General features: G+C 56.5%; 10 protein-coding genes across 10 annotated transcripts; 5 read left to right on the forward strand and 5 right to left on the reverse strand.

Moving 5' to 3' along the window:
- The first annotated feature begins 120 nt into the window (after positions 1–120).
- FA10DRAFT_280228 (AhpC-TSA-domain-containing protein) lies at positions 121–1,167 on the forward strand. The gene is made up of 3 exons (XM_025523600.1): positions 121–545; positions 643–864; positions 938–1,167. The coding sequence occupies exons 1-3, from the start codon at positions 169–171 to the stop codon at positions 1,044–1,046; spliced, it is 708 nt and encodes a 235-aa protein (XP_025376313.1). The 5' UTR covers positions 121–168; the 3' UTR covers positions 1,047–1,167.
- On the reverse strand, positions 1,028–6,496 carry FA10DRAFT_294947 (hypothetical protein; the record flags this gene model as incomplete). The annotated part of the gene is made up of 2 exons (XM_025524455.1): positions 1,028–3,439; positions 3,500–6,496. The coding sequence occupies 2 exons, from the start codon at positions 6,494–6,496 to the stop codon at positions 1,214–1,216; spliced, it is 5,223 nt and encodes a 1,740-aa protein (XP_025376314.1). The 3' UTR covers positions 1,028–1,213.
- Positions 6,497–7,755: 1,259 nt separating this feature from the next.
- Positions 7,756–8,395, reverse strand: FA10DRAFT_267718 (hypothetical protein). The gene has a single exon (XM_025522028.1). It carries the CDS (start codon positions 8,319–8,321, stop codon positions 8,025–8,027), a length of 297 nt encoding a protein of 98 aa, XP_025376315.1. The 5' UTR covers positions 8,322–8,395; the 3' UTR covers positions 7,756–8,024.
- Positions 8,396–8,674: 279 nt separating this feature from the next.
- Positions 8,675–9,538, forward strand: FA10DRAFT_267719 (hypothetical protein). Its single transcript, XM_025522029.1, has one exon. It carries the CDS (start codon positions 8,714–8,716, stop codon positions 9,491–9,493), a length of 780 nt encoding a protein of 259 aa, XP_025376316.1. The 5' UTR covers positions 8,675–8,713; the 3' UTR covers positions 9,494–9,538.
- A 129-nt stretch (positions 9,539–9,667) lies between these two features.
- On the reverse strand, positions 9,668–11,584 carry FA10DRAFT_287011 (hypothetical protein; the record flags this gene model as incomplete). Its single annotated transcript, XM_025524115.1, has 4 exons — positions 9,668–10,017; positions 10,074–10,815; positions 10,880–11,040; positions 11,101–11,584. The coding sequence occupies 4 exons, from the start codon at positions 11,582–11,584 to the stop codon at positions 9,668–9,670; spliced, it is 1,737 nt and encodes a 578-aa protein (XP_025376317.1).
- A 528-nt stretch (positions 11,585–12,112) lies between these two features.
- Positions 12,113–12,640, forward strand: FA10DRAFT_287012 (hypothetical protein; the record flags this gene model as incomplete). Its single annotated transcript, XM_025524116.1, has 1 exon — positions 12,113–12,640. The coding sequence occupies one exon, from the start codon at positions 12,113–12,115 to the stop codon at positions 12,638–12,640; it is 528 nt and encodes a 175-aa protein (XP_025376318.1).
- On the reverse strand, positions 12,621–14,489 carry FA10DRAFT_267720 (oxidative stress survival, Svf1-like protein). The gene is made up of 3 exons (XM_025522030.1): positions 14,371–14,489; positions 14,052–14,255; positions 12,621–13,983 (listed from the first exon to the last, which is right to left on the reverse strand). The coding sequence occupies exons 1-3, from the start codon at positions 14,391–14,393 to the stop codon at positions 12,831–12,833; spliced, it is 1,380 nt and encodes a 459-aa protein (XP_025376319.1). The 5' UTR covers positions 14,394–14,489; the 3' UTR covers positions 12,621–12,830.
- A 289-nt stretch (positions 14,490–14,778) lies between these two features.
- Positions 14,779–16,551, forward strand: FA10DRAFT_217752 (MFS general substrate transporter; the record flags this gene model as incomplete). Its single annotated transcript, XM_025518516.1, has 3 exons — positions 14,779–15,163; positions 15,235–15,894; positions 15,965–16,551. Coding segments are annotated over 3 exons (1,632 nt in total), but the record flags the coding sequence as incomplete, so codon positions are not given.
- Positions 16,552–16,772: 221 nt separating this feature from the next.
- FA10DRAFT_302497 (hypothetical protein) lies at positions 16,773–18,703 on the forward strand. The gene is made up of 5 exons (XM_025525126.1): positions 16,773–16,899; positions 16,970–17,101; positions 17,182–17,529; positions 17,597–18,175; positions 18,247–18,703. Exons 1-5 carry the CDS (start codon positions 16,798–16,800, stop codon positions 18,451–18,453), a joined length of 1,368 nt encoding a protein of 455 aa, XP_025376321.1. The 5' UTR covers positions 16,773–16,797; the 3' UTR covers positions 18,454–18,703.
- Positions 18,704–19,592: 889 nt separating this feature from the next.
- Positions 19,593–20,898, reverse strand: FA10DRAFT_232038 (kinase-like protein; the record flags this gene model as incomplete). Its single annotated transcript, XM_025518885.1, has 4 exons — positions 19,593–19,725; positions 19,789–20,042; positions 20,101–20,157; positions 20,215–20,898. Coding segments are annotated over 4 exons (1,128 nt in total), but the record flags the coding sequence as incomplete, so codon positions are not given.
- Positions 20,899–21,199: the final 301 nt, after the last annotated feature.

Here is a 21,199-nt window from a genome sequence, read left to right on the forward strand (position 1 = left end):
CGCACAAGTCTGATACATGCTGCTTGCCAACACTGCGGGAGTCGCACGTTCTTCTGCCAGTAATCAGATGGCGTGACGGAAGCGAAACTTGACAGGCTGCACTTCGAAATCTCCGCGTCGCGTCGTTTCTTCCTGGGGGAACAATACCAGCGACGCAACTTCCTCAACATGGCAGCTTCCTCTTCCGCCGAAAACTCGGAGACCCGCCGCGCTTCCTCCCGCATCGCTGCGCGTGGTCCTACAACTGCTCCCGCTGCTATCGCTCCTTCCTCGACTGCTGCATCGGCGACCAAGGCTCCCACCAGCGCCTCGAAGAAGCGGTCCGCCGAAGAGTCGGCCGCGCCGACCTCATCTAAGAAGAAGACGCCTGCTGCTACTGCTGCCTCCGCTGGAGGTGACTCTAGCATTGAAAATGCAAGCGCATCGAAAGCGGCAAAGAAGGGAGGGCCGCTCCAAGTCGGCGAAAAGCTTCCGGCCGTGAAGCTCCAGACGCAATCAGGTGCCTCGATCGATGCTGCCTCGCTCAAGTCTGCCGTCCTCTTCACGTAAGCTGTCCCCTACCTCATCTTCTCACCGTCACCCAGTCTCATGATAGCATTGACGCTGACGCTTCGCCGAAATCCTGCTGCTCACACATTGTAGCTACCCGAAAGCCAACACGCCCGGTTGTACGACGCAGGCCTGCGCTTACCGCGATGCACACGCCTCCTTTTCCAGTCACACCGTGTACGGCCTCTCCAACGATTCGCCCAAGAGCCTGGCTTCATGGAAGGACAAAAAGTCGCTTCCGTACGACCTGCTCTCGGACCCCAAGCGAGAGCTCATCAAGGCCTTGACTGGGTCCGATGCAAAGACTGTCCGGAGGTGAATTCTCCAGAATGAAGTACGGAACATGTGATCGAAAGAGGGAACTGACAAGAGAGAATGCCACCTCCAGTCACTTTGTCATCGACGATCAGGGAAAGCTGGCCTACTCGAGTATCCAGGTCAAGCCAGTTGATTCAGCTTCGGACGCTTTGGCTTTCATTGAAAAAGCCAAGAAGTAGTGCTCTTCAGCTTTGCCCCACAAGCCTCATGACCTTTAAGCTAAATTTCATCTTCATCATCGTCATCATCATCATCATCGCTGTTCAAGACATGAAGAATAAGGAAACCCCTCTACGATTTATCATACCACTGTGCCTTGTCGGCTCTGCTACATGGTACAGGAGCCTCATTTTGCCTCTCCGGCACTGCGCTCTTGATGTTGATGCTGATGCTGGCCAATGCGTTCCTGGAGTTGCTGGTGCAGCTCGTTGGAGCTGGGCAACATAGCCAGGGAGATGCGCTTGTTGTGCGTAGAAGCCATCTTCGTCTGATTCCAATCGACGACATCGTCTCGCTCCTGCGCCTCTGGGTGCTGGCGCTGCATGAATCTCTTCGCATCTGACGTCCCCACAGAAGGCGATATGGCAGAGGGCGTCGTCGGAGTCAATGGGAACGGGCCGACTCCGCCCACGATCCCTGCGCCCGACTCTGAAATGGAAGCAGAATTAGAAGACCAAGAGCTCGTCGACACCTTTCGATCGCTATTGGAGCCTGACCCGTCGGCACCGCTGCTCAGTTCCTCTTCCTCTTCGTGAAAATCGATTCTGAGGTATTTGCCGTCTCGTGGAACAACGTCCGTTGAGAGATTCACATTCGACGAGCGTCTCGATGGCGGACCACTCTCCGATGGTTTAGCGCCGCCCAATGCCGGAGATTTACCGGGAGAAGACGATGAGCGCGAGATGGGCGCCGAACCAGCCATCGTTGATATGCCATTTTCCGCCGCTGCTACCATATCTGGTCGTCTCGTGGCATTGGATCGCATTGCTAAGGTCTGAGACGCCCCACGCCCGCGACTGTCGCGCCGGACCAACGGTTGGGACGGTGTCTGAGCTTGTGTCGAGAGCATCGGCGGTGGGAGCGAAGTCTCTACCATCGGTGCTTCCGCCTTTGTCCATCCGCTCTGCATGAAGGAAGCCGCAGGCGCAGTGGCTCTTGCCGCCTTATCACCCGCCTCAAGCTCGAGCATAAGCATCTCCCTCCTGCTTCTAAAGCGTGCCACCTCGATGCGCAAGGCCCTGATCTCGTCGGCCAGAGGGACAGCGACCAATTCGATCCGCTCGCGCGTCACTTTCTGGAACGGCGTCGTGATGGCAAGATGTCTCGCGAGGCGAAGCTTGTCGTCAAGCTGTTTTTCATGCTTCTCCAGACTCTTCGTCACCGTGTCGATCTTGGGAAACATCTCTCGTCTTCTGGCATTGAGCCTGCGACGCATGATACCGACCAAGGGTATCATGCCACCTTCGCCTGGCGACGAAGGGCTGGGTGAAGGTGGCAGGAACCGGCTGAGCCCGCTGTCGTGCGAAGGCGAATTTGTCATGCCCACTTTTGGCGTGCCTGGTCCCGGCATCGTAGCATCGCTGACCCTCCTCGAGTCGATGCTCGTCGACGTTGATGAAGATGAGGTGATGGACGGATCAGCGCCAAAGTCCGGCGAAGAGGTGGATGTCGCTGGTGGATCAAGCCCACGAATCGTGATGCCGAGGGATCGAAATGTGGCGCAGAAATTAATCTTGTGGATCCAGTCGTTCATGTCCTTCTCGCTTGGCGTCTGAACCAAGTACTGGCAGATTTGATTACCCTGCTTGGCAATGAGGCGGAAGACGTGGTTGTACTTGTCGTACGAAGAGTCGCGCACCGCAATCGCGTCTGACAGACCGAGGACATCGTCTGGCCTAAAGTAGGTAATACGAGGCGTGATAAGGACCCCGCCTTCTTTGTCGCCTTTGCCATCCTTTGTCTGCTCCTGAATCTGCTGGTCCAGCGCACTGGTCCAAACAAGATCTCTGAAGAATAGAAGCTGAGACGAGGACAGCATCAGTCCCCATGTCTTCCACTTTCTCGACTGAGATTTTTTCTTGTTGTCAACGATGTCGTCCTTGCGGCTGATGCAGCCCACCTTCGTGACTCGCAGCGTCACGACCGAGTCGGGGTCCTCCTCAGCGACCAGCGAGGTGGTCATGACGGCGTGTGCGTAGCTTTCACCGCCCCAGGCCAAACCTGCCGGCGGCGCTCTTCTGGCAGTGATGATCTCAATTGACGGCGCACACACAAACGATCGGTTCAGCGCCTCAATGTCGAACCTGCTCGCAGTACCCTTTGGAGAAAAGGGCGAGTCCTCTGGGATGAGCTGAAGGATCGAGGCAGGTCGGAATTTTTCGAGATCTCCCTGATTTGAAATGATATAGTACGGATCGATGCGAGTCTTGTTTGTCAAGGCAGACGAGGACGAGAGCGCAGAGAAGAGCTTGGTGGATCCACCTGCGTCGTTAGCATCCGACGCCCGTCGTTGCTTCTCGTCCTCTTCCTCGACGTAGATGAACTGCGTGAAGGTGAGATTGTCGTAGAGGTACTATAATGAAAATTGTCAGCAGATGCGCGAGCAAGGAAGTGATACAAGTGAGCGGCTCACCTCGAGCACCTCAGTGGCGACGCCGCTCGTGGCCGTGTTGCGGATGTAATCAGCCTTTGACATCTTCGTTTTGGCATTGCGGTTGAACGTGTCGGTATGAAGCATCATGAGCGAGAAAGCGAGGATGTAGGGCTGGTCGTCATTGACAAAGAGCCGCTCGTTGCACTCGTTGTACCGCCTTGCAAACGCCTCCATGACCCGATCGATCTGCTGCGTCTCCTTGGGCAAGCACAAAGACATGAGGAGTTTGCGCAGGGCAATGTCAAATGCATACCCAGAGAAGTAGAAGCGCTGCATAAAGAGCCGCAGGGCCTCTTTGTGCATCTCGCTCGAAGATGAAGCCAGCTTCGACGCAAGTTCCGTGTTGGGAGTCGTGATGAGGACGTGCTCGAGAAAGGCCTCGGGATCGTAGTTGAACTCAACCTCGGTCGATTGCCTTGCGCTCGCAGGGGCAGTAGAAGTCGTCACGCTGGCCCTCTTGGTCACTGGCTGAGGCTGCTGCTGCTGCTGCTGCTGCTGCTGCTGCTGAGAAGAAGTCGACACTCGTCGGTCACTTTCCTGATCGGTGCCTGCATTTGAATTTGTGCGGCTCCTCCAGGGCATCGAAGGAAGGAGAGACGATGCCCTCTGCCTCGGAGTCCCACCCGCGCTGGAGGTTCCTCCGCCTCCTCCTCCACTGCCGCCGCCAAACAGACTGGCGGCACCACCTTGGCTGTCGAGCTTGGACCCTTGCCCCGCTTCGATGCCTTGTGACGAAGACGGTCTGGAGGGTGTCGAGCCCTTTTTCCGATTGCCCAAATGCGAGCCGGCAGCGGGACCTCGCTTGCTCTTGAACGCCTGGCCAAAGTCATCGAGCGAATTAACCGAGCTGCTCCTGCCTCTGTCCGCAAGCTTCATCCGCCTGGGTACACCAGTGTCATCGCCAGCGCCATCGCCATTGGTGCGCTCAATTTGCCCGATATGCTGCGATAGAGGTGCTGGAACATCACGCTGCGAGCCGACGGGGAACGAAGTAGGAGGCAAGGGGAACGAAGGACCTTTCTTTTCATCCTCGGGCGAGGAATCAAACATCTCCAGTCGGCTCTTCATCGTGTTGGCCCAAGCAGAGGAGGACGTATTTGGAGGAGATGAGGTGGGTTCTTTGGCTGAAGGGCCGCTGATTTTGCGCTGGAACCAGCTCGCAGAACCGAATGCACTCGTAGATGGAAGCGAAGGCCCTGGGCTCTGGCCGATGTCTCCTCCACTCGTTCTTGGCCTTCGCGTGGATCTCCGTGGCTGCTTCTTCTGCAGAGACGAGTCTTCGCTCGATACCTGCATAGGGCTCGTTAGTGGCGCCGATGTTGGTGGATCGGTCTGACTGCGGCTGGCAGAAGAAGACGCAGACAGTGGACCGCTTTCGATAGGCTGAGCGATGGAGTTGGACCGCGATACCTTGAGATTGCTTTGCGATCGTGTCTTTCTAGCCACCTTCAACACTGGATCACCAGGCAAGGGAGGCACACGAGGGCGCATGTCGCCAAAGGGCTGCGGAGATGCAGTTGAAGGCAACGGCGGAATAAATGGGTTGACAAAGGAGCCAACACCAACGACATTGCGAGTGGGAGGCAACGTCTCTTTTGGTACAGGGACAATCTCGTCGTCGAGGTGGGTGCCCTTGAGCTTTGACATGAATCGAGACGCGATTCGAGAGCCCGGCCCGCCTGACGAAGACGACGCCGATGTGGTGCTGCTGCCGTTGGTCGTGGTGCGCAAGTCTTGAAGCTCTTCTGGGCGCTCGAGTGACGTTTTCTGCTGTTCGCTAGCCTTGAAAGACGGAAGCGACTTTCTACCGCTACCAGACGGTGCTACTGTCGGTGGCAGAGGAGGCAAAGGCGCTGCAGGAGGTTGAACTTGAGGCCGCTGGGGTGAGCTACCCTTGTGAAGTCGACTCGTTCTCGAAGCAAAGTGCCGTGAAGACTCTGACAGGGGTGAAGCGGGCGTTGAAGAGGCCAGAGTAGACGTCGTGAGTGGTCCAGGCAGGATGCTGTCGTCGTCGGGAGACGCAACCAGGATGCCCAGGCCAGCACGCGCTTTCGGTGTTCTTCTTGAGCTCAACGTCGACGCCGCAGCTGTCTCAGTCGAAGCGGAAAGAGAGGGGGTTGAAGAGGAGGTAGGTCTCGATGCAACAGGTGTTGCGCCGTTACACGTGGGAGCGGACACAGGCACGTCCGCTCTCCTTTGCGCGGCACTCGCCGCACTCCGGGGCGTTCTGAGGGTGTCGGTGTCTGGCTTTTCATCTGGCGCGTGATAGGCAGCCATGGCCTGTTTCGCCTGTTGCCTCCTTCCCAGGCTGCCCATGAGCCGCCTGGGTGCTTTCGCTGGCCCGAGAGTCTCGCTCGGCTCCCATTCCTCCTCCTCGATCGACGACTCCCTCGGCAGGCTCTGGCTACTCCGCCATGCGACGCTGTCGAGCTCCGAAGAGGCACGCTCGCCACTAATAGCCCCCACACCCGTTCCTCCGTCCGGATCGCTGCTCGAGTCTCCCTTGGAGCTGGACGTCGATGCACGTGGATAAGGGGCCGCAAGGAGCGAGTCTCTGTAAAAGGCTGCGCCTGCCGTCGATCGAGCATGCTCGGCCGAGGACTTGGATCGCTGCGAGTCAATGCTCCTCTGCGTCGATCTCGATCTCGCCCTTGTAGGTTCTAGCCCTTGTCCTCTGCTCCTCTCTGCCTCTGCAACCTGTTTCTGCTCCTGCTCCTGTCCCTGCTTCTTTTTGGTAGTCCGCAAATTTCTGCCGAAGCGAAGAATCGACTTCGTCCTCGAAGGTGCCTCGCCGCGCTGGGACAAGGATGACGACGACCGCGGCGTCGTTGCATCGACACCGCCCTTGTCTCCCGGCTGTGGTGTGCCCGACGATGGCACAGGCGACAGCTCCTCGCCTTTGTACTCCGGTTGGCCTAGCGAGGGACTGCTGCTCCCCTCTGCGTCGGCGCTCGACTGCAAGAGGCCAGACGACATGATCGATATATGTACACAGCGGCGCGGGGCACCTGTGCCAGCCTCAGCGGACCCTTCGCTAACGAAAGGAGACTGGTGTGCCTAATGAAGGAGAAGATAGAAGCTTCTACCCCTTCCTCACCCCAATGATAATCGTGCCCGTCGCTCCGGTCACTGTCCACCCACTACGACTGCCAACTACTTGCTTCTTTGTCTGGCGACGTTCGATTTGGCGACCATTTAAGATGCTGACTTGTCTCGTGTAGATCCCTTAGCTGCCGATGGCGTGCTGTAGTGATAGCGATGGGCTGTGCATTCATCGGGGTCAGCGTCCTCAGTCGGCTTCCCAATTCCGAATCAGACTGTACTCACATTTATTCTCTTCCGGGCCACTCGTCGGCCTGCGCTGACCGAAAAGAGGGGTAAGAGACGCTGTTGCGACTGGGAAAACCTGTCGTTGCCGGCTGCCCCTCGGTTGCCCCACGGCGGGTACAGGTGATGGAGTCGCACGTCGACGACTGCAAGCTCGGTGATTGTGCAGGAACGAGTCCTGAAAACGTCTCCACGATTGGTCGCTAATTTGTGCGTTGCGATGGGACCAGCCTCTCGCTGGGTCTAAAGCTGTTGGGCCCCTTGTCCGTCTACCGCGTCTCTTGTTGAGTGCAGCGAACAGAGCCGGTTCTCAGAGCAAGTCCCGAGAGCCCTCCTTACTCTGTCTTCCTTGCCAGCTTGTCGCCTTCTCGCGGTCGGCAGGGGGGGATTCGGGTTAAAGACTCGGCGCTTGGCTGCTGTGACGTCGCTGGCTTTGTGTCCAGGCCGGGAGCAGCGCTGAGAGCACAACGCCGTGTTGCCGTCTGACGATGAAGGTGGGGGGGAAACAGCGGCAAGCAAAACCACAGGGTCGGTTTAGTCTAAAGGCCAGGGCTACGCTAGAGCGGTGAACGTATTCGGTTCCCTACGCTTCAGTTGCTACTACTACACTACTGATTCGGGGTGGTCGGAGGTGACGGAGACAATTCTTGTTTCAAATTCAAAAAACAAAAAAAAAAAACGCCTTGTCCTGTCCCAATCCTCTAACCTTGTCTTGGATTTTTTGTTTTATTTTTGTCTCTCCTCATTTATGGCTTCTGTCTGTTCTCCCTTTGTTCTGGCTTTGGCTTGAATTGCATGCAAGAAGGCTCCGAGCGCCACTTTGGTCCTTCACTACTTCTGTTTTTGGGTACCGATGGCTTCATGTCGTGTCACTTCAGCCTTTTCTCATTCGTCCATGAAAAAAATCTTGCTTGCTATCCGATCAAAAAATTATCTGACAGACTGAAATCTGACACCATCTCGCCTATCTGCGTCTGCGAACAATAAACCAAGTTTCCTGGGACCACTCCCGTCCCTCAATGATATTGGACACGTGCGCTGTCGACATCGGCCTTTCACCTGCCGAGTAATATTCGAGGTCGAGCGGAAACCGACGACTGGCGAAGACAGGCAGACTCTTTAATTTCACCTGACGGGCCGGACCGTCTCTCTTGGCGCTAGCCTCAGAGGGCAAGCGCTAAGGTTGATCGAGATAGGCCTCGTCGGCTTGACCCTCCCGATATGTCCGCCCTTGCCCCTTCCTAAAGGCATGTCCTTGCGTGCAGACGGCGGAGTAACTAGTACGTATGCTGCGCCAGCTGCTTGTGGTCCTTGTCTTGGAACGGACAGGTCCAGTGACCAGCTGACAAACGCGAAAACGCCCGTACTTCTTGAGGGCTTCCCGGTATCTATGTTCACAAGCTAGTAACTTCGGAACGTGAGTTGCTCTTATTTCCCCCCACGCTGACGCATGTGAACAGAGCGCAGCCGACATCGCTCTCCCATCAGTATTGACAGGGCGGGCAAACAAAGTACGTTGTCCCGGTCGAGGTGAGACTTGACAATACTGGCAGCAGAGAGGGCAGGCTAGGCATAGGTAGGGTCACGTTGTCTTCTCAGCACGGTCCATCTTGCGTACCTACATGAACTCCGTAGTCGCACCGGAATTGCATAAGGCAGACGTATCGATTGAAGGATACACTTACTATCACTAGCAATTCCAGTATATTATAGTAATAAAGTGGGGAGCGACATTCTTCCTACTTTGGCGCTCGTGCGAACTAGCGAACCTGCAGCTGCAAGCTAAAACGAAAGCGATAAAGGAAAAAAAAGGCCGCTTGTCCGTCGGATTTTCGTCCGAACCACTAAGCCACCTCGGACGGAAAAATGGCGACAGCGGCGGCGGCGGCGGCCTCGGCGAGAGCTGTCGCAAACGGCGCATTGGCGCACGTTCCGCGATACGGCTTCACGATCGATGCGATCCGTGCCTCTTCTCTTGGGGGCAACGGTGGGGGAGGAGAGGGAGTCGAAAGCCTGTTCCCGGGGCCGCCGGGCGCAGAGACGTCGGCAATGCGCAGGCTGCTGGAGGCGCACGACGCAGCCTCGCTCGCATCTATGGCTGAGTCTCCATCGCTGAAGAGCAGCAGCGGCAACGATGCTCAGCTGAACGACGACGACGAAACGGCATACCGACGTGCTGTCTCGCTCGTCGAATCGCGTCTTCGTCGGAGCTTCGACGTGCGAGCAGGCCTGCCCGATGCCCTTGCCTCGCTGCTCATCTCGGGCCGAGTGCCAAATCCATCGACGTTGTTCCAGCGCTCAGGGAGGATTGCAGACGAGGCACTCAGACTGGCTGCATGGAAGGGCGACTACTCGATGGACTGGTACACGACGAGGCTCCGGCTTGCTCAGTCATTCCTTCTCGCCGAGCTGCATATGCTCGCACCCAATCGTGCTTCGACGGTGGACGACGTGGAGGAAGGAGGGGAAGAGACACTGAAAGGATCGACAGAGATACTTAGACGACTAGCTTATCTAAGGCTACCTCTCTCAGGACCGACAATCGGAGAAGGTCAAACGATGGAAGAAGCTCTGAAGAGCACAAAACAATGGGTTACGTGGGGCTCGAGGGGCTGGCTAGGGATCTTTAGGAGTATGGGACTGTGATGTGTACTAGTACTGGTGTGCTTGTGACTGAATGTAAGATTAGAGGTCATGATAGGTCGGTATGACCGTAGGATTGCTTTTGCATGCTCCTTGGTAAAGCCATCTCCCACTCTGTTCTTCCATGCAACTAGGACCGCCTCGACTTCTTCTGAGACAGAGGCCAAGAGGTCTTTCTCAGCCGACTTGTGCTGAAGGGAAGACTGCCAGATCCTCACTCACTTTGGATCGCTTGCGCTTGGCTGTAGGATTGAGCTTTGCTTCCACTTCGTGGTACTCCCTCTTGACCTTCGTCTTTCCTTTTGCCCTGCCTGCATAAGTCGTGTTGACTTTCATGGACTCCATCACCTCGTCGATGTCCCGCTCTTCTTGCTTGACAAGGACAGCCATACCAAGCTTCTCTGCGTCATGCGCAGTCGAGCGCGTTATCCTTCTTCCCTCCTGGGAGAGCTTGAGCAACATCTCCTCTTGCATCTCCTTTTCTTTGCGTTTCAGACGGTCGTTCTTGACCGGAGCTTGGAGAAGCACTGGAAGCGGAGTCAGCAAGATGGAGTTAACCACTGACTACCAAAGACAGCCTCACCTTCAATTTCGTCATCGTCTTTTTCGTAGCCCGGCGTGGCCTTCCAATCCTTGTTTGAGGACGAGACCTGGGCGAACAGCGATGGCTCGTCCCCTACCTCGTCCTGTATGTCCGAACCGACCCTGCTCGATGCCGTCATATCCGAGACTGGTAGGCTAAGACTTGGCTCTATTGCGGGGGATCTAGATATGGTACCTCGCAAAAAGAAGTCTCGTGCTTGAGCCTGATTGGCAGGAGGAGCAAGAGCCTGAGAAGCCGCCGAATGGGATCGGTTGGATGAATCGAGGCTTCCGAGGACTTCATACAGGCGCACATCGACTTGGGAAGCTTCGACGTCATGCTCCCCTGAGGATTGCGGCTGTACGTCAGAGGGAGGCTCGACAGTGATGACCTCCTTGTTGGTGGGTTGCTCATTAACCACCTTTTTCTTCTTGGTTGCAGCTTTTGACGAATTGGGTGACCTTGCTTTGGTTGTCCCGCTCTCGCTCATATTTGCACCTGGTGCAGACCTGTTTGTACTTGTCGGCTTTTTGTTGATGTCGAGGTTTGTCTTTGTGCTCTTTGTCGACACCTCCTTCAGCGTCTTCGAAGCGTTGTCTTGCAGAGCAGCTCCACGGCCACTACTAGCTGCCAAAACTTTCGATAGACGAGCAAAATCGAGTTGATTTCGCTGCATGTGTTCTACGATAGTTTCGAGCTTAGGCGCCAGGGAGCCCACCGTGGCTTGAAGCTGGGCGTGTTGCTGCAAGGAAACATTATGATAAGAGCGAGTCATTGTGCGCATCATAGACATAACGGTGATCTACCCTTTCTAGCTTGGACATGCTGCAAGCGCTACCCTTGAGCGCCCGAAGCACCTCGTTGAAGCGCAGCTCCATCTTTGCTGCCTCTTGCTCAATGTCCTGTCTGGAAGCTGCCCCTTCGATCTTCCTCCCCATTATTGACAGCTTCTTTTGAAGCCCCGTGACTTTGCGCAAGGGTCAGCCTTCTTCGTGGTCTGAAGCTGCCGAAACAAAGTTCAGCTCACTGGCAGTAAGAATCTCGTCAGATTTCTTCGACGAGTCTTGCTTTTTCATCTTGTCAGTATTGTCCGATTTGAGTGGCCGGCTTCCGGTGCTCTCGTTGGCGTCTTCGCTGACTTCAGCAGCCAGCAATACTACATTTTCGACTGCGCCTTTGCGGATTTGCCCTGCTCTGCTTCCTGCACGATCATCAACTTCCGCCTCGTCAGGGCTGGTACGGTGCGCAAGCTGGGAGAGATCAATTGAAGACTGCGCCGATGAGAAAAGGTCAATGTATGCGTCATCTTGAGCGTGATCGGACGGCGGTAGGCATGCAAAGCCCTCTGGTCTAGCCGTGCTAGCTCGACTGCGACCATGAATAGAGCGGCTCGAGCCACCATACTCGTAATTGTCGTGCCTATTGGAATGCAACTGTGACAAGCCAGGAAGTTGTCCCGGTGAAAGGTTCCGACTGTACGCACTCCTGCTGCCGCTCGCAATATTTGACATGGCTGCTTCGCGGCGACAATGAGGAGAAAGAGGCTGAAGGCGAGGCAACGATGCAGACGAGAAGACGTGCTGCGCAAAAGCACTGGTAGGGACACGCACCGGTCGGCGAGGAGGAGCCTGGGGAAATTGATGACGGCCAAACTGCCCTACGAGGTCCGCCGGACCAGGCAGTCTGACCGACGGGCGAGCGTCGGACATTGAAAAGCTTGCACAGGATTCTTGAAGCGCCATCTCGACTGCGACACAGTCTTGGTGCCCTTGTTCCACTGTTCAAAGATGGTGCCCTGGCTGCAGATGCACCGTAAGAAGCAATACAAAATACCTCTGTCAAGTCCGGACGGCGGTCACCGAAATCAAAATTTGGCTCTACGTGCAAAGAGGGGAGCGCACTCCCAAGAACGAAAAAATACAGCGAGATAGGCGCAACCCCGCCCACATTGGTGCGCACGGTGCCCGTCACTTCACTGCGCCCCTTCTCCTCCGCCCTTAGGTATCGCACCGCGCGCACCTGAACTTTAAGCTCTAACGATGACAAGCAAGCCTGTGGAAGAGAGCGCCTCGCGTCCGAAGCTCGACCTTTCCACGATGGAATCGAAGACAGACTGCGCTAAAAGCAACGCCAAAGCAATCTCAGAAGCAGACAACGAGAATGCAGAGCTGGCCGCCTCTACTGTCTCGAGATCTTCTGAGTCGGCCCAATGTCTCTCGACGACAGCTTCTTCAGCTGCCTCAATAGAGTCCTTTCACGAAAGCGAGAAACTCGCCACGATAGAGAAGCAAAAAACGCCACAGACGGCCACGTTCCCGCCTCAGCCACCCAACTCGCCAGAGGACACCTTTGCGTCAGGCAGCCTTGATATGGGAACCGCGCTCAGCTTTGGAGACGCCTCACTTCAGGATGGTAATAGCGAAGCCCATGTGGAGATCCAGGCAGCCCAGGACCTCACGAGAGCAAAGCTCAGAGCGACGGTGGAGAAGCTCAACAGAGAACAGCTGAGCAGGAGCGACAGACACGAAAAGGGGATCTTGGACGAGTCTCGAGAGGACTGTGATTGAGTCGAGCAGGGGTTACGAGGAAATCCCAATCCATGTCCATCACAATGGGGTGAGGAATACACGACAACTTCTGAAACACTTAAGGGAAAGATCTCACGCACATGCCAAAACTAGAGCAGAGGTTGTAGTAATCGTCAATATTTGGTAACGGAGATTTGTGTCGAGAGCAGCAAATATTAAGAGAGAACAATCAGGGCTCCGAGATAAAGGTGGCCTCGGTGAAGACGGTTCCCTTTGACTCAAACGACTTAGATCCCTCGCCCTTGTATGACTCCGGCAGCTGGACGCTGAGCGTGGCAGGGTTGAGGTTCTGGTAGACGTACGGCTTTGTTCCAGCAACGTAGTTGACGACCTTGCGGACCATGTACGGAATCTCGCCCAGAACATCAACCTTTTCCACGAGACCCTTGCTCTCGCTCGCCGGGTGGGGCTTGCCGAGGTCAACCGTGAGCTTGGCATTAACGACGTCGCTGGTCCCGTTGACGGGCTTCAGCGCACCGCCTGTCCCCTCGAGGAGCGGACCAGACCAGGCGAACTCCAGGCCTCCTGGCGCTTGATAACCCGTGTCTGGGTCGAATGTGGTGTTGAGGTGCTTGACACTTGAGCTGCTGCCCTCATCGTTGCCCTTGCGAGTCGAGCCAGTGACAGCCACGAGCTCGTCGCCGACGATGACACTGCCAATGTTGACCGTCATCGTCTCACGCTTGTTCACCTGATTGCCCTGCTCATCCTTGTCCTTCTTGCTGCCCAGCGGACCCCCGTAATCGCTCGTGGTGGTGAACTCCATCATGATGGCAGCCGTCTTCTGCGACTCGTCACCGTGGCCGATGCTTTGGAAGTTGGCAAAGTTCCAGCGCGAGGCTACCAGGTTCGGTCGCATGCCCTGAATGGCTCGGATAAAGACGCCGGTACCCTTTGCATCGATTGCCTGGCCCTTGTAGATGATGTGACCAGACGTCGTCACGCGGGGCCAGAACTTGTGGAGCACGTAGCCGTCGGGCGACGCAGTGTTGGTGCCAAAGTACGACTTGCTGCCCTCTGGTCCGCTTCCCAGCTTCCACCCAGGGCACGAAGCGGGGCGGGTGTAGGTGTACGACAACTGCAGATCCGTGTCCATGTTGGCATCGATGGTGTAGCTCTCGGATCCATCAGGGTGCTCGTCGAAGAGGACGGTGAACTGGTCGGCCTTGCACGACCGCTTGTCGTAGCTCTTGGACTTGTCCCGTCCCACGCCTTGGCCGGGAGGCGTGACAAAGTGCGTGACAGCCGTCGACTTCCACACCTTCTGGCCTGTCTTTGGGTTGAAGTACTTGAACGTGATTTGGATCTGCGGGTACCACAGGCTGTCATATTCTTAGGAGTCAATGACTTCGCTCATGAGCAGCGAGTTAGATATCCGCAAGCAGCTCACCCGATGGAAGAGTGAATAATCTGGCTCGACGCCAGAGCACCATCTTCGAGCACAGTGTACCAAACCTGCGTCTCGGTCGCGAAGCCGCCGGCGCACGCCCATTCCAGGTCGGCCGGCTCAAGCTGGCCGTAGAGCTCATCCTGAGGACGGTCCGTCACCGCCCTGAAGTTGGGCTTTGCGTCCGCTTCCGCGTCAGCGCCACCACTTTTTTGTTCGAATGATCAAGAGTGCAACAGGCAGTGTTGGGAATAGGGGAAAGGGAGCATCGCTCATGGGGTCAGCAAGGTAATACTTAGTGTGGGCGTCTGCGAGCACTTACAGCCAAGAGCCCCAACCTGACATTGTCAAGAGCCAAGAAAAGAAGTGAAGTTTCTAGAAATTGGCGAAGAGTCTGCTTCGTGTTGTGGTGTACTGCGATGCACCTCCGAAGGTTGGTTTGCGAAGGCGGAAGGGCGAGGGGGCGAGGCGAGCTGTGAACTTGGGTGAGGGTCATCTCGAGCGAGCTAAAGTGGATCTCGACACGTGAGAGGCGAGCGCACGTGGGGCAGGAAGCCCAAGGGCCTCAGCTTCTCTCGCTCGGGCCATGGCTGAGCGAAGCTGATCAGATAGCCGTCGGCCAGCCTCCACGACTGCTCGTTTCCAGCTGGTGCGGGACAAGGGTGGGCTCACGATGGCGACTGAGGCGACAAGAACGAGGATGCGACCAAGCACGGAAGCACCACCAAGATGGCACGCCAGCTTGGGCGTAGCGCCGAGCGTGACGCCTCTCAATCTCGCTTCGTTTCTGCTCCACTCGATGAGCTCAATTCTCTTTCTCGTCTTCCTCAACAGCAGCCAGCCATTTCTCATCTCGCAGCTGGGCGAGACGAAGCGGCAGGGGTCCCTCAGCGGTACTCTGGTCTTCTCAGATGAGCTGCTCAGCATCATTCTCGTTCTCGTCTGGGGCAGCTTGGCCGATCTTGTCGGGACTAGGCCCGTAGCGGTGGCTGGCTACGTCTTCATCTCAATCGGTCTGGCGAGCTTCACCCTCGCGGCCAAGCCCTGGCCTGATCTACTCTGGACCCGTCTGGTCTTTGCTGTCGGAGGCTCAGCAGTGACTGCCATGCTCACGGGTGAGTGAAGAACTGAGAAAAGAGCATGCCTGCCCTGTTGTTTCAAGCACCGCTCATTTTCTCCGTCACAGGCATCTTGAATTCATACTCGGCCAGCTCAAGGGAAGAGAGAGTGATCGAAGACCGGGAGAGGGCAGAGAATGAGGAAGCCACCGAAGAAACCGCCTTGTTGGGAGACAGACCGAGGGTCGCCGCCAAAGCGACGCACGGTCGATTGGCAGCCATGGCTGGCCTGTCGACGGGAGTGGGGGCTTTATTCGCCGTCTTCTTCCTCCTGCGACTGCCAACCTGGTTGGCATCGCTTCACGACCGCAGATCTACCGAGCCGGACCCTGCAGATGGTCATGATGAGGGGGTACGCAAGGGAACTCGAGAAGCCTACTGGATCGTCTCCCTGCTCGCCCTCGTCGTGGCACTTGTCCTCGCCTCCGGACTCAAGATGGACAGGCCGGGACAAAAGGCTTTGATAACCGAAGCAGAGCAGACTGCTATGGATGACGAGGATGCTGCTCAGATCGCAGCCATCAACCGTGCAACGGGAAGGGAAGCTCGGAGGCTTCGGATGAAGAGGAGACAGGCTAAACGGGCCGCTAAGGCGAATCTACTCAAGAGCAAGATAGTCAGCCTTGCAAGAGGGATGGTCCATGGCTTCGCGCTCGTCAAAGAGGACAGGCAGCTTGCCTTGGCCTATCTAGGAGGAGCCCTGGCTCGGGCGTGCACCATTGCGACGAGTAAGTTGAGCGACACCTCCTACCCCTATGTATGCCCCCTACGGCTAACCACAGCTCGTCTCTACTTCAGCCGTCTTCATCCCTCTCCTCGTTACTCGCTTCTACTACAACTCAGGTCGATGTGCCACGCTTCCGACGCCTGACTTGCCGCCGAGTGAGCTGAAAAAGGCGTGCCGAGAGGCATTCACCACTGCTTCGATCCTGTCTGGCGTCATTCAGCTACTGGCTCTTCTTCTTGCCCCAGCAGCCGGCCAGCTGTGCGACTCATTTTCTCCAGCTTCCTCGCTTTTGCTTGGAAGCAGCACAGGTACTGTCGGCTTCCTGGCCATCGCCTTTGGCCTCCCCAATGACGGTGACCCGAGATCGACGACGGCTTTTCTGGCTGCAGCTGGCATTGGCCTCTGTCAGATTTCGGCCATTGTCTCGTCGCTGGCCCTGTGCGCACAAGCCAAGTCTCGCCTTTCTTCGGCGACGGCATCGTCATCAAATGGAGGCAAGGCGGCAGCGGTGGCGAGACCGGGAGCCATTGCAGGAGCCTACTCCTTTACTGGTGGTATCTCCATCCTCGTCGTCTCAGAGGTGGGCGGCTTTCTGAGTGATCTCAGGGCTGGCGCCCCCTTCTTCCTCTTTGGGGGCATCAGTGCTCTGACTATGTTGGCCAGCTTGCTTGTCGTTCTTCTGCAACGGCGCTGATCCGATTGAATATAATTTATTCTTGTTCCACCTGCTTTCGGTTCATCCGATATTGGAGTGACATGAACCGATATTAGACCAACACTTCGGAGATAATGGACACGACCGAACCTTACGTTCCTGACCCTTCCTAGTCACTCAAAAGTTTAAAACGCGTCGAATGCGGAGCGAAGCAATCTCTCTCCAATCTTTCTTTCTCTTTGACAAGCAATGTCCTTGCTCGCGGTAAGCAGCGCCGCATCTCGGCTCTACGAGAGCGCGCAGACGGCCTTGGGAATCGTGCCCGAGCATGCCGAATCCATCAACAAAGAGGTGAGGTTCCCTCCTCGAGCGAGCAAAACTTGTGGCTCACGAATGATGCATCTATCTCTGGACGAAACAGCTCCGTATCGAGCGCCTCTTTGTTCACCCCATCAAGTCTTGTCGCGGCACCTCCGTCCAAGAGGCTCACTTTGACGAAGGTGGACTGCACTACGACCGATCCTGGCTCATCATCGATGCCAAAACTCACAAGGTAGCTTCTCTTTCTTCCGCCTCTCCCTGCTCCCTCCACGTCGGACCTTTTTGCTCACCCGCGCTCCGTCCTGACCCCAGTTCCAAACAGCGCGCGATCTGCCCAAAATGGTGACGATCTCGCCCAGCATGGACGTTGCCGCCAATTTGCTCCGCATCGAGGTGCCCAACGCTGAAGAGGGCCAAGGCAGCGCGACGATTGTCGAGACACCCCTTGAGCCCGCTCGCGCAGACGTTGAGCAGATGGAGCTCATCAAGGACATTGAACTGTGGGGCACGCAGGTCGACGGGTATGCCGTGTCCGCCGAAGCCGATGCGGCCCTGACGACGTTCTTTGGTAAACAAGTTCGGCTCGTCCGCAAAGGTCCTGCGCGAAGAAATGCGGGCCTGGACGACCCGCGGGGTGACGAGTCTGCTATGCACTTTCAGGTAAGATGCCTCCCCTCTAGCTTCCCGAGCCCAGATGTCACTGACTGGAGCTACTCATTCGCGACAGGACTTCTACCCTTTGCTGGTCGCTACAAGTGCCTCGCTGCAGCACGTCCGCGAGACGCTCCTCGCTTCCGTCCATTCCTCATCGCTCCTCGAGCAGCCGCGGCCTCGCGACACCAATTCCGGACAAGTTGATGCTTCTTCGGCTGCCACTCCGGAATCTCAAAGTGCGAGCGGAGAGAAAGTACCTCCGGGTGGGTGGGATGTGTCATCGCAAGGTAGCACAGATGCGCAGAAAGAGAAAGTGACGGCATACAAGGTCCCTAACGGCGTTCGGAGAGAGTACTGGACGCCAGAGGTACTTGCACAATTTGAGATTGAGCGCTTCCGGCCAAACATCCTCGTCGGTGACGCCAGCGCGCCCGGCTCCATCGAGAAAGAAGCGGGCGAACACGGCCACTGGCAAGAAAGCCAAGGCCTCGTCCCATGGGAAGAGGACTCCTGGACGCACATCGAAGTCTTTTCGCCTACCGAGGCCAAGAAAGGGCTAGGGTTCGGAAGCCAAGTCGAAGGAAAAGGTATTGGGATCGAATGCTGCATCCGGTGCGCCAGATGTCTCGTTCCCTCTGTTGACCCAAAGACTGTGAGTGCCTCTCCCTTGACCTTCACAAAGACGCGGGGAGGCTAATGACCGTCATGAAACTTTCTCTAAAGGGAGTCCGAGACCCTCACATTCCCTACCTCGTACTCCAAAAGTTTCGGCAGGTGCAACCAGAAATGGCCAAGATTGGCAAACCGTGCTTCGGGATGCTCTCGTCTCCCTGTCAGGCCCAGGGCACGCTCAAGGTTGGCGACACGATCCGGGTCACGCGCACGACGGACCCGGCAAAGAGGACCATTACGATGACCAAGAAGAAGTAAGGCCTAGCTTCAGCTTCGATTCAGATCGCAAAGGTCCTGCAACCACTGGAGCATTGCGATTATTCTGAATTGTGATTGCGATCACCTTGTTGTACAATTTGCGGTCAGGGAAGCATTAGGTGATGTTGTGAGAGAACAAGCCGTTCATATGCTAAGGTTGAAACATAGGACCTATAAATAGGGAAGTAGACCTCGCCGACAAATCTGAACGCCTTCCGTTGAGGAAGCGCAAGTGCACCGAAAGTATAGGATTTTCACTTCTCTTTCTCCTTCGACGAAGACCGGAAGATCTTGCCCAGGACACTTGTACTTCCTCCTCCGCCTGCAGTAGATGCTGCCTGACCCAAGGAAAGACCGCTCGACGGTCCCTTTGGCGACGACTTCCTCTCTGCAGCCGCGGTCGTGTTGACTGCCTTGCCTTTGTTTTGCGTTGAGCTGTTCTCGCCCTGCGTCGAGCCATTCGAGGATGCTTTACCGTTACCGTTGGCTGAGACACCATTTTCGGTGTCTCGCTCTTGCTTTCCTTCTTCCGAGCTTCCCTGTCGTTGCATCTTTGCTGCATCCGCTCCCTCATCGATCGGGGCCAATGCCGACCCTAGCGGCGCCGAAGGAGGCGGCGGGGCCTGCGAATGCGTCTCTAGTCCATTATCTGGCTGCTCTTCCTCCTCCTGTACTGCGTCGCCATCGAACGAGACCGACTTTCTGTGCGCCGATGCGCCTCTGCTAGTCCTCTTACCCGCGCTGTTCGCTCTCGCCCGATTCGGCGACGAGACGACGTGGCTACTACCGCTGTTGTTTCTCCAGTCTTCAGCAAGTTTGTCGATGTCTGCCTCTTCTTCTTCCACAAAGGCATGATGACCATCGATTGAGACGAGCTTCATCGACGACATCAGAGGGTGAGGGTGATGATGCGGCAGACCTGCCGCGGCCGATGAAGACCTCCCCAAGCTACCTTGGGGGCTTGCAAACGCCGAAGTCGTCGGGCTGACCGCTGCACTAGCCGGTGAAGACGCAATGGCACCACTGAAGTTGCTGAATGGATCAAAGCGCTCATGGAGGGGCGTGCTAATGAAGCCACTGCCTCCGCCGCGAGATGAAACAGAGCCAAAGTCCCACGAGGCTTGCTTGCGCAGCGACGCGATTGACATGGCCCTTCGGCGTTCTTGTCGCTCCGCGAGCGGAGGAAGGCCAGCAAGAACAGTGCTGACGAGGTGCTTCTTGTTCTTGGCTTGGCGAAAGAAGCCGTGCTGGAGCAATTTCTCGGCGCTTGGTCTATAGAGCAAAGGCGTGAGACAGAGGAACTCCTCGCTATACAGCACATCGCAACCAACGTACCTCTTGGTGGGATCCTTCTGGAGACAAAGCCTGGCAAAATCATCAAAGACTTTGGAGTACTTGTGTGCGCCACCTGTGCGGTCGAGAGTAGGTGGATCCTCTTGCAACGTCTTCATGAGCACCTTGACCGGCGGTAGCCGTGAATAAGGTGCCCTGCCTTGTGTCAGCTCCAAGGCAGTAATGCCAAACGACCAGATATCGGCTTTGGTTCCGTAGCCTTTGCGCTCGACGACCTCTGGTGCCATCCAACAAGGCTTCATATGTCCCTGTCAGCTTCTGTGTTTTGTTATCGCGCTCTAAATGCAGACTCACCGTCCCTACAAAGCTCTTTCGTTTGCCCTCTGCCCATCCCTCGTCGATATTCTCCTTCTCTTCAGCCTTGACCCCTTTTGTGGTCCTGCTCTTTGGCTCTTCACCCAGGTAGACGCCTACGCCAAAGTCGCCCAACAACACAGTGCCATCATCGTCGACGAGCATATTGGCCGCTTTGAGGTCGCGGTGCAACCAGCCATTGATGTGGAGATAGTTCAAGCCCTCGAGAGCCTGCCTCAGTACTGTAGCAATGACGATCTCGTCGAAACCGTCTGACCAGCCGAAACGCATGATATCGAGCATGGACCCGCTGGACATGAGGCGTGTGGCAATGTGCAGCTTGCTTCCTTCGACCCAGCAACCTCGGACCCTGAGCACATTTGGATGCTTTGATAGGGACATGAGCTGCGTCTCGCGTCGCAACTCGTCCGTATCGCGGCCAAAAGCCTCCAGATCGATAACCTTTACTGCGCAGGCGCGGCCGTTAAGAGGACGGAAGCTGGCCTGGTACACGGTGCTGCTGGCTCCGAAACCGATGCTGGGGCCAATGACGTAGTCGTCGGGCTGGGAAGAGTACATGGGCCAGTCGTCGGGGACGGATCCAATGTGGCGTTGCTGATGCTCGGAGCTACTTCCGCCGCTGTTACCACCACCTCCGCCGCCAAGCCTGAGCCCGAGTGCAGCGGACGAGGACGAGGGTGACTTGTCGACGGACGCAGGTGCGCCACTGCCAAGCAGACGAGGCGAGCCTGATCCCCCCGCCGACCCGCCCCGATCTCCCAGGGCGAGGCCGCCCATCCTCGGTGACGGCATCTCTCCTGCTGCGATGAGCTCTTGCAACTCGTGTAGTCGATACGAGTCGCAGTGCCTGAAAGATTATCGACAGCGTGACAGCGCCCCTGGTGTTATTGAACAGAATGAAAGCTTGTCCCGTCTGAAAAAATAGAGGTTGAGAAAAATATCCAAAACTGGTTGGTGGCTTTTTGGATGGACAGACCCCTGCAGCCAGACGCATCTATAGTTCCGTGCCTGGCCCCGCCTTGCTTCGTCGGTCTATGCGGGGCGGCACGCTTGCCAGCAGATGCTTGGAACGACATGG

The sequence above is a fragment of the Acaromyces ingoldii genome, assembly GCF_003144295.1.
Source record: "Acaromyces ingoldii strain MCA 4198 unplaced genomic scaffold FA10scaffold_4, whole genome shotgun sequence".
NCBI lineage: Eukaryota > Fungi > Basidiomycota > Exobasidiomycetes > Exobasidiales > Cryptobasidiaceae > Acaromyces > Acaromyces ingoldii.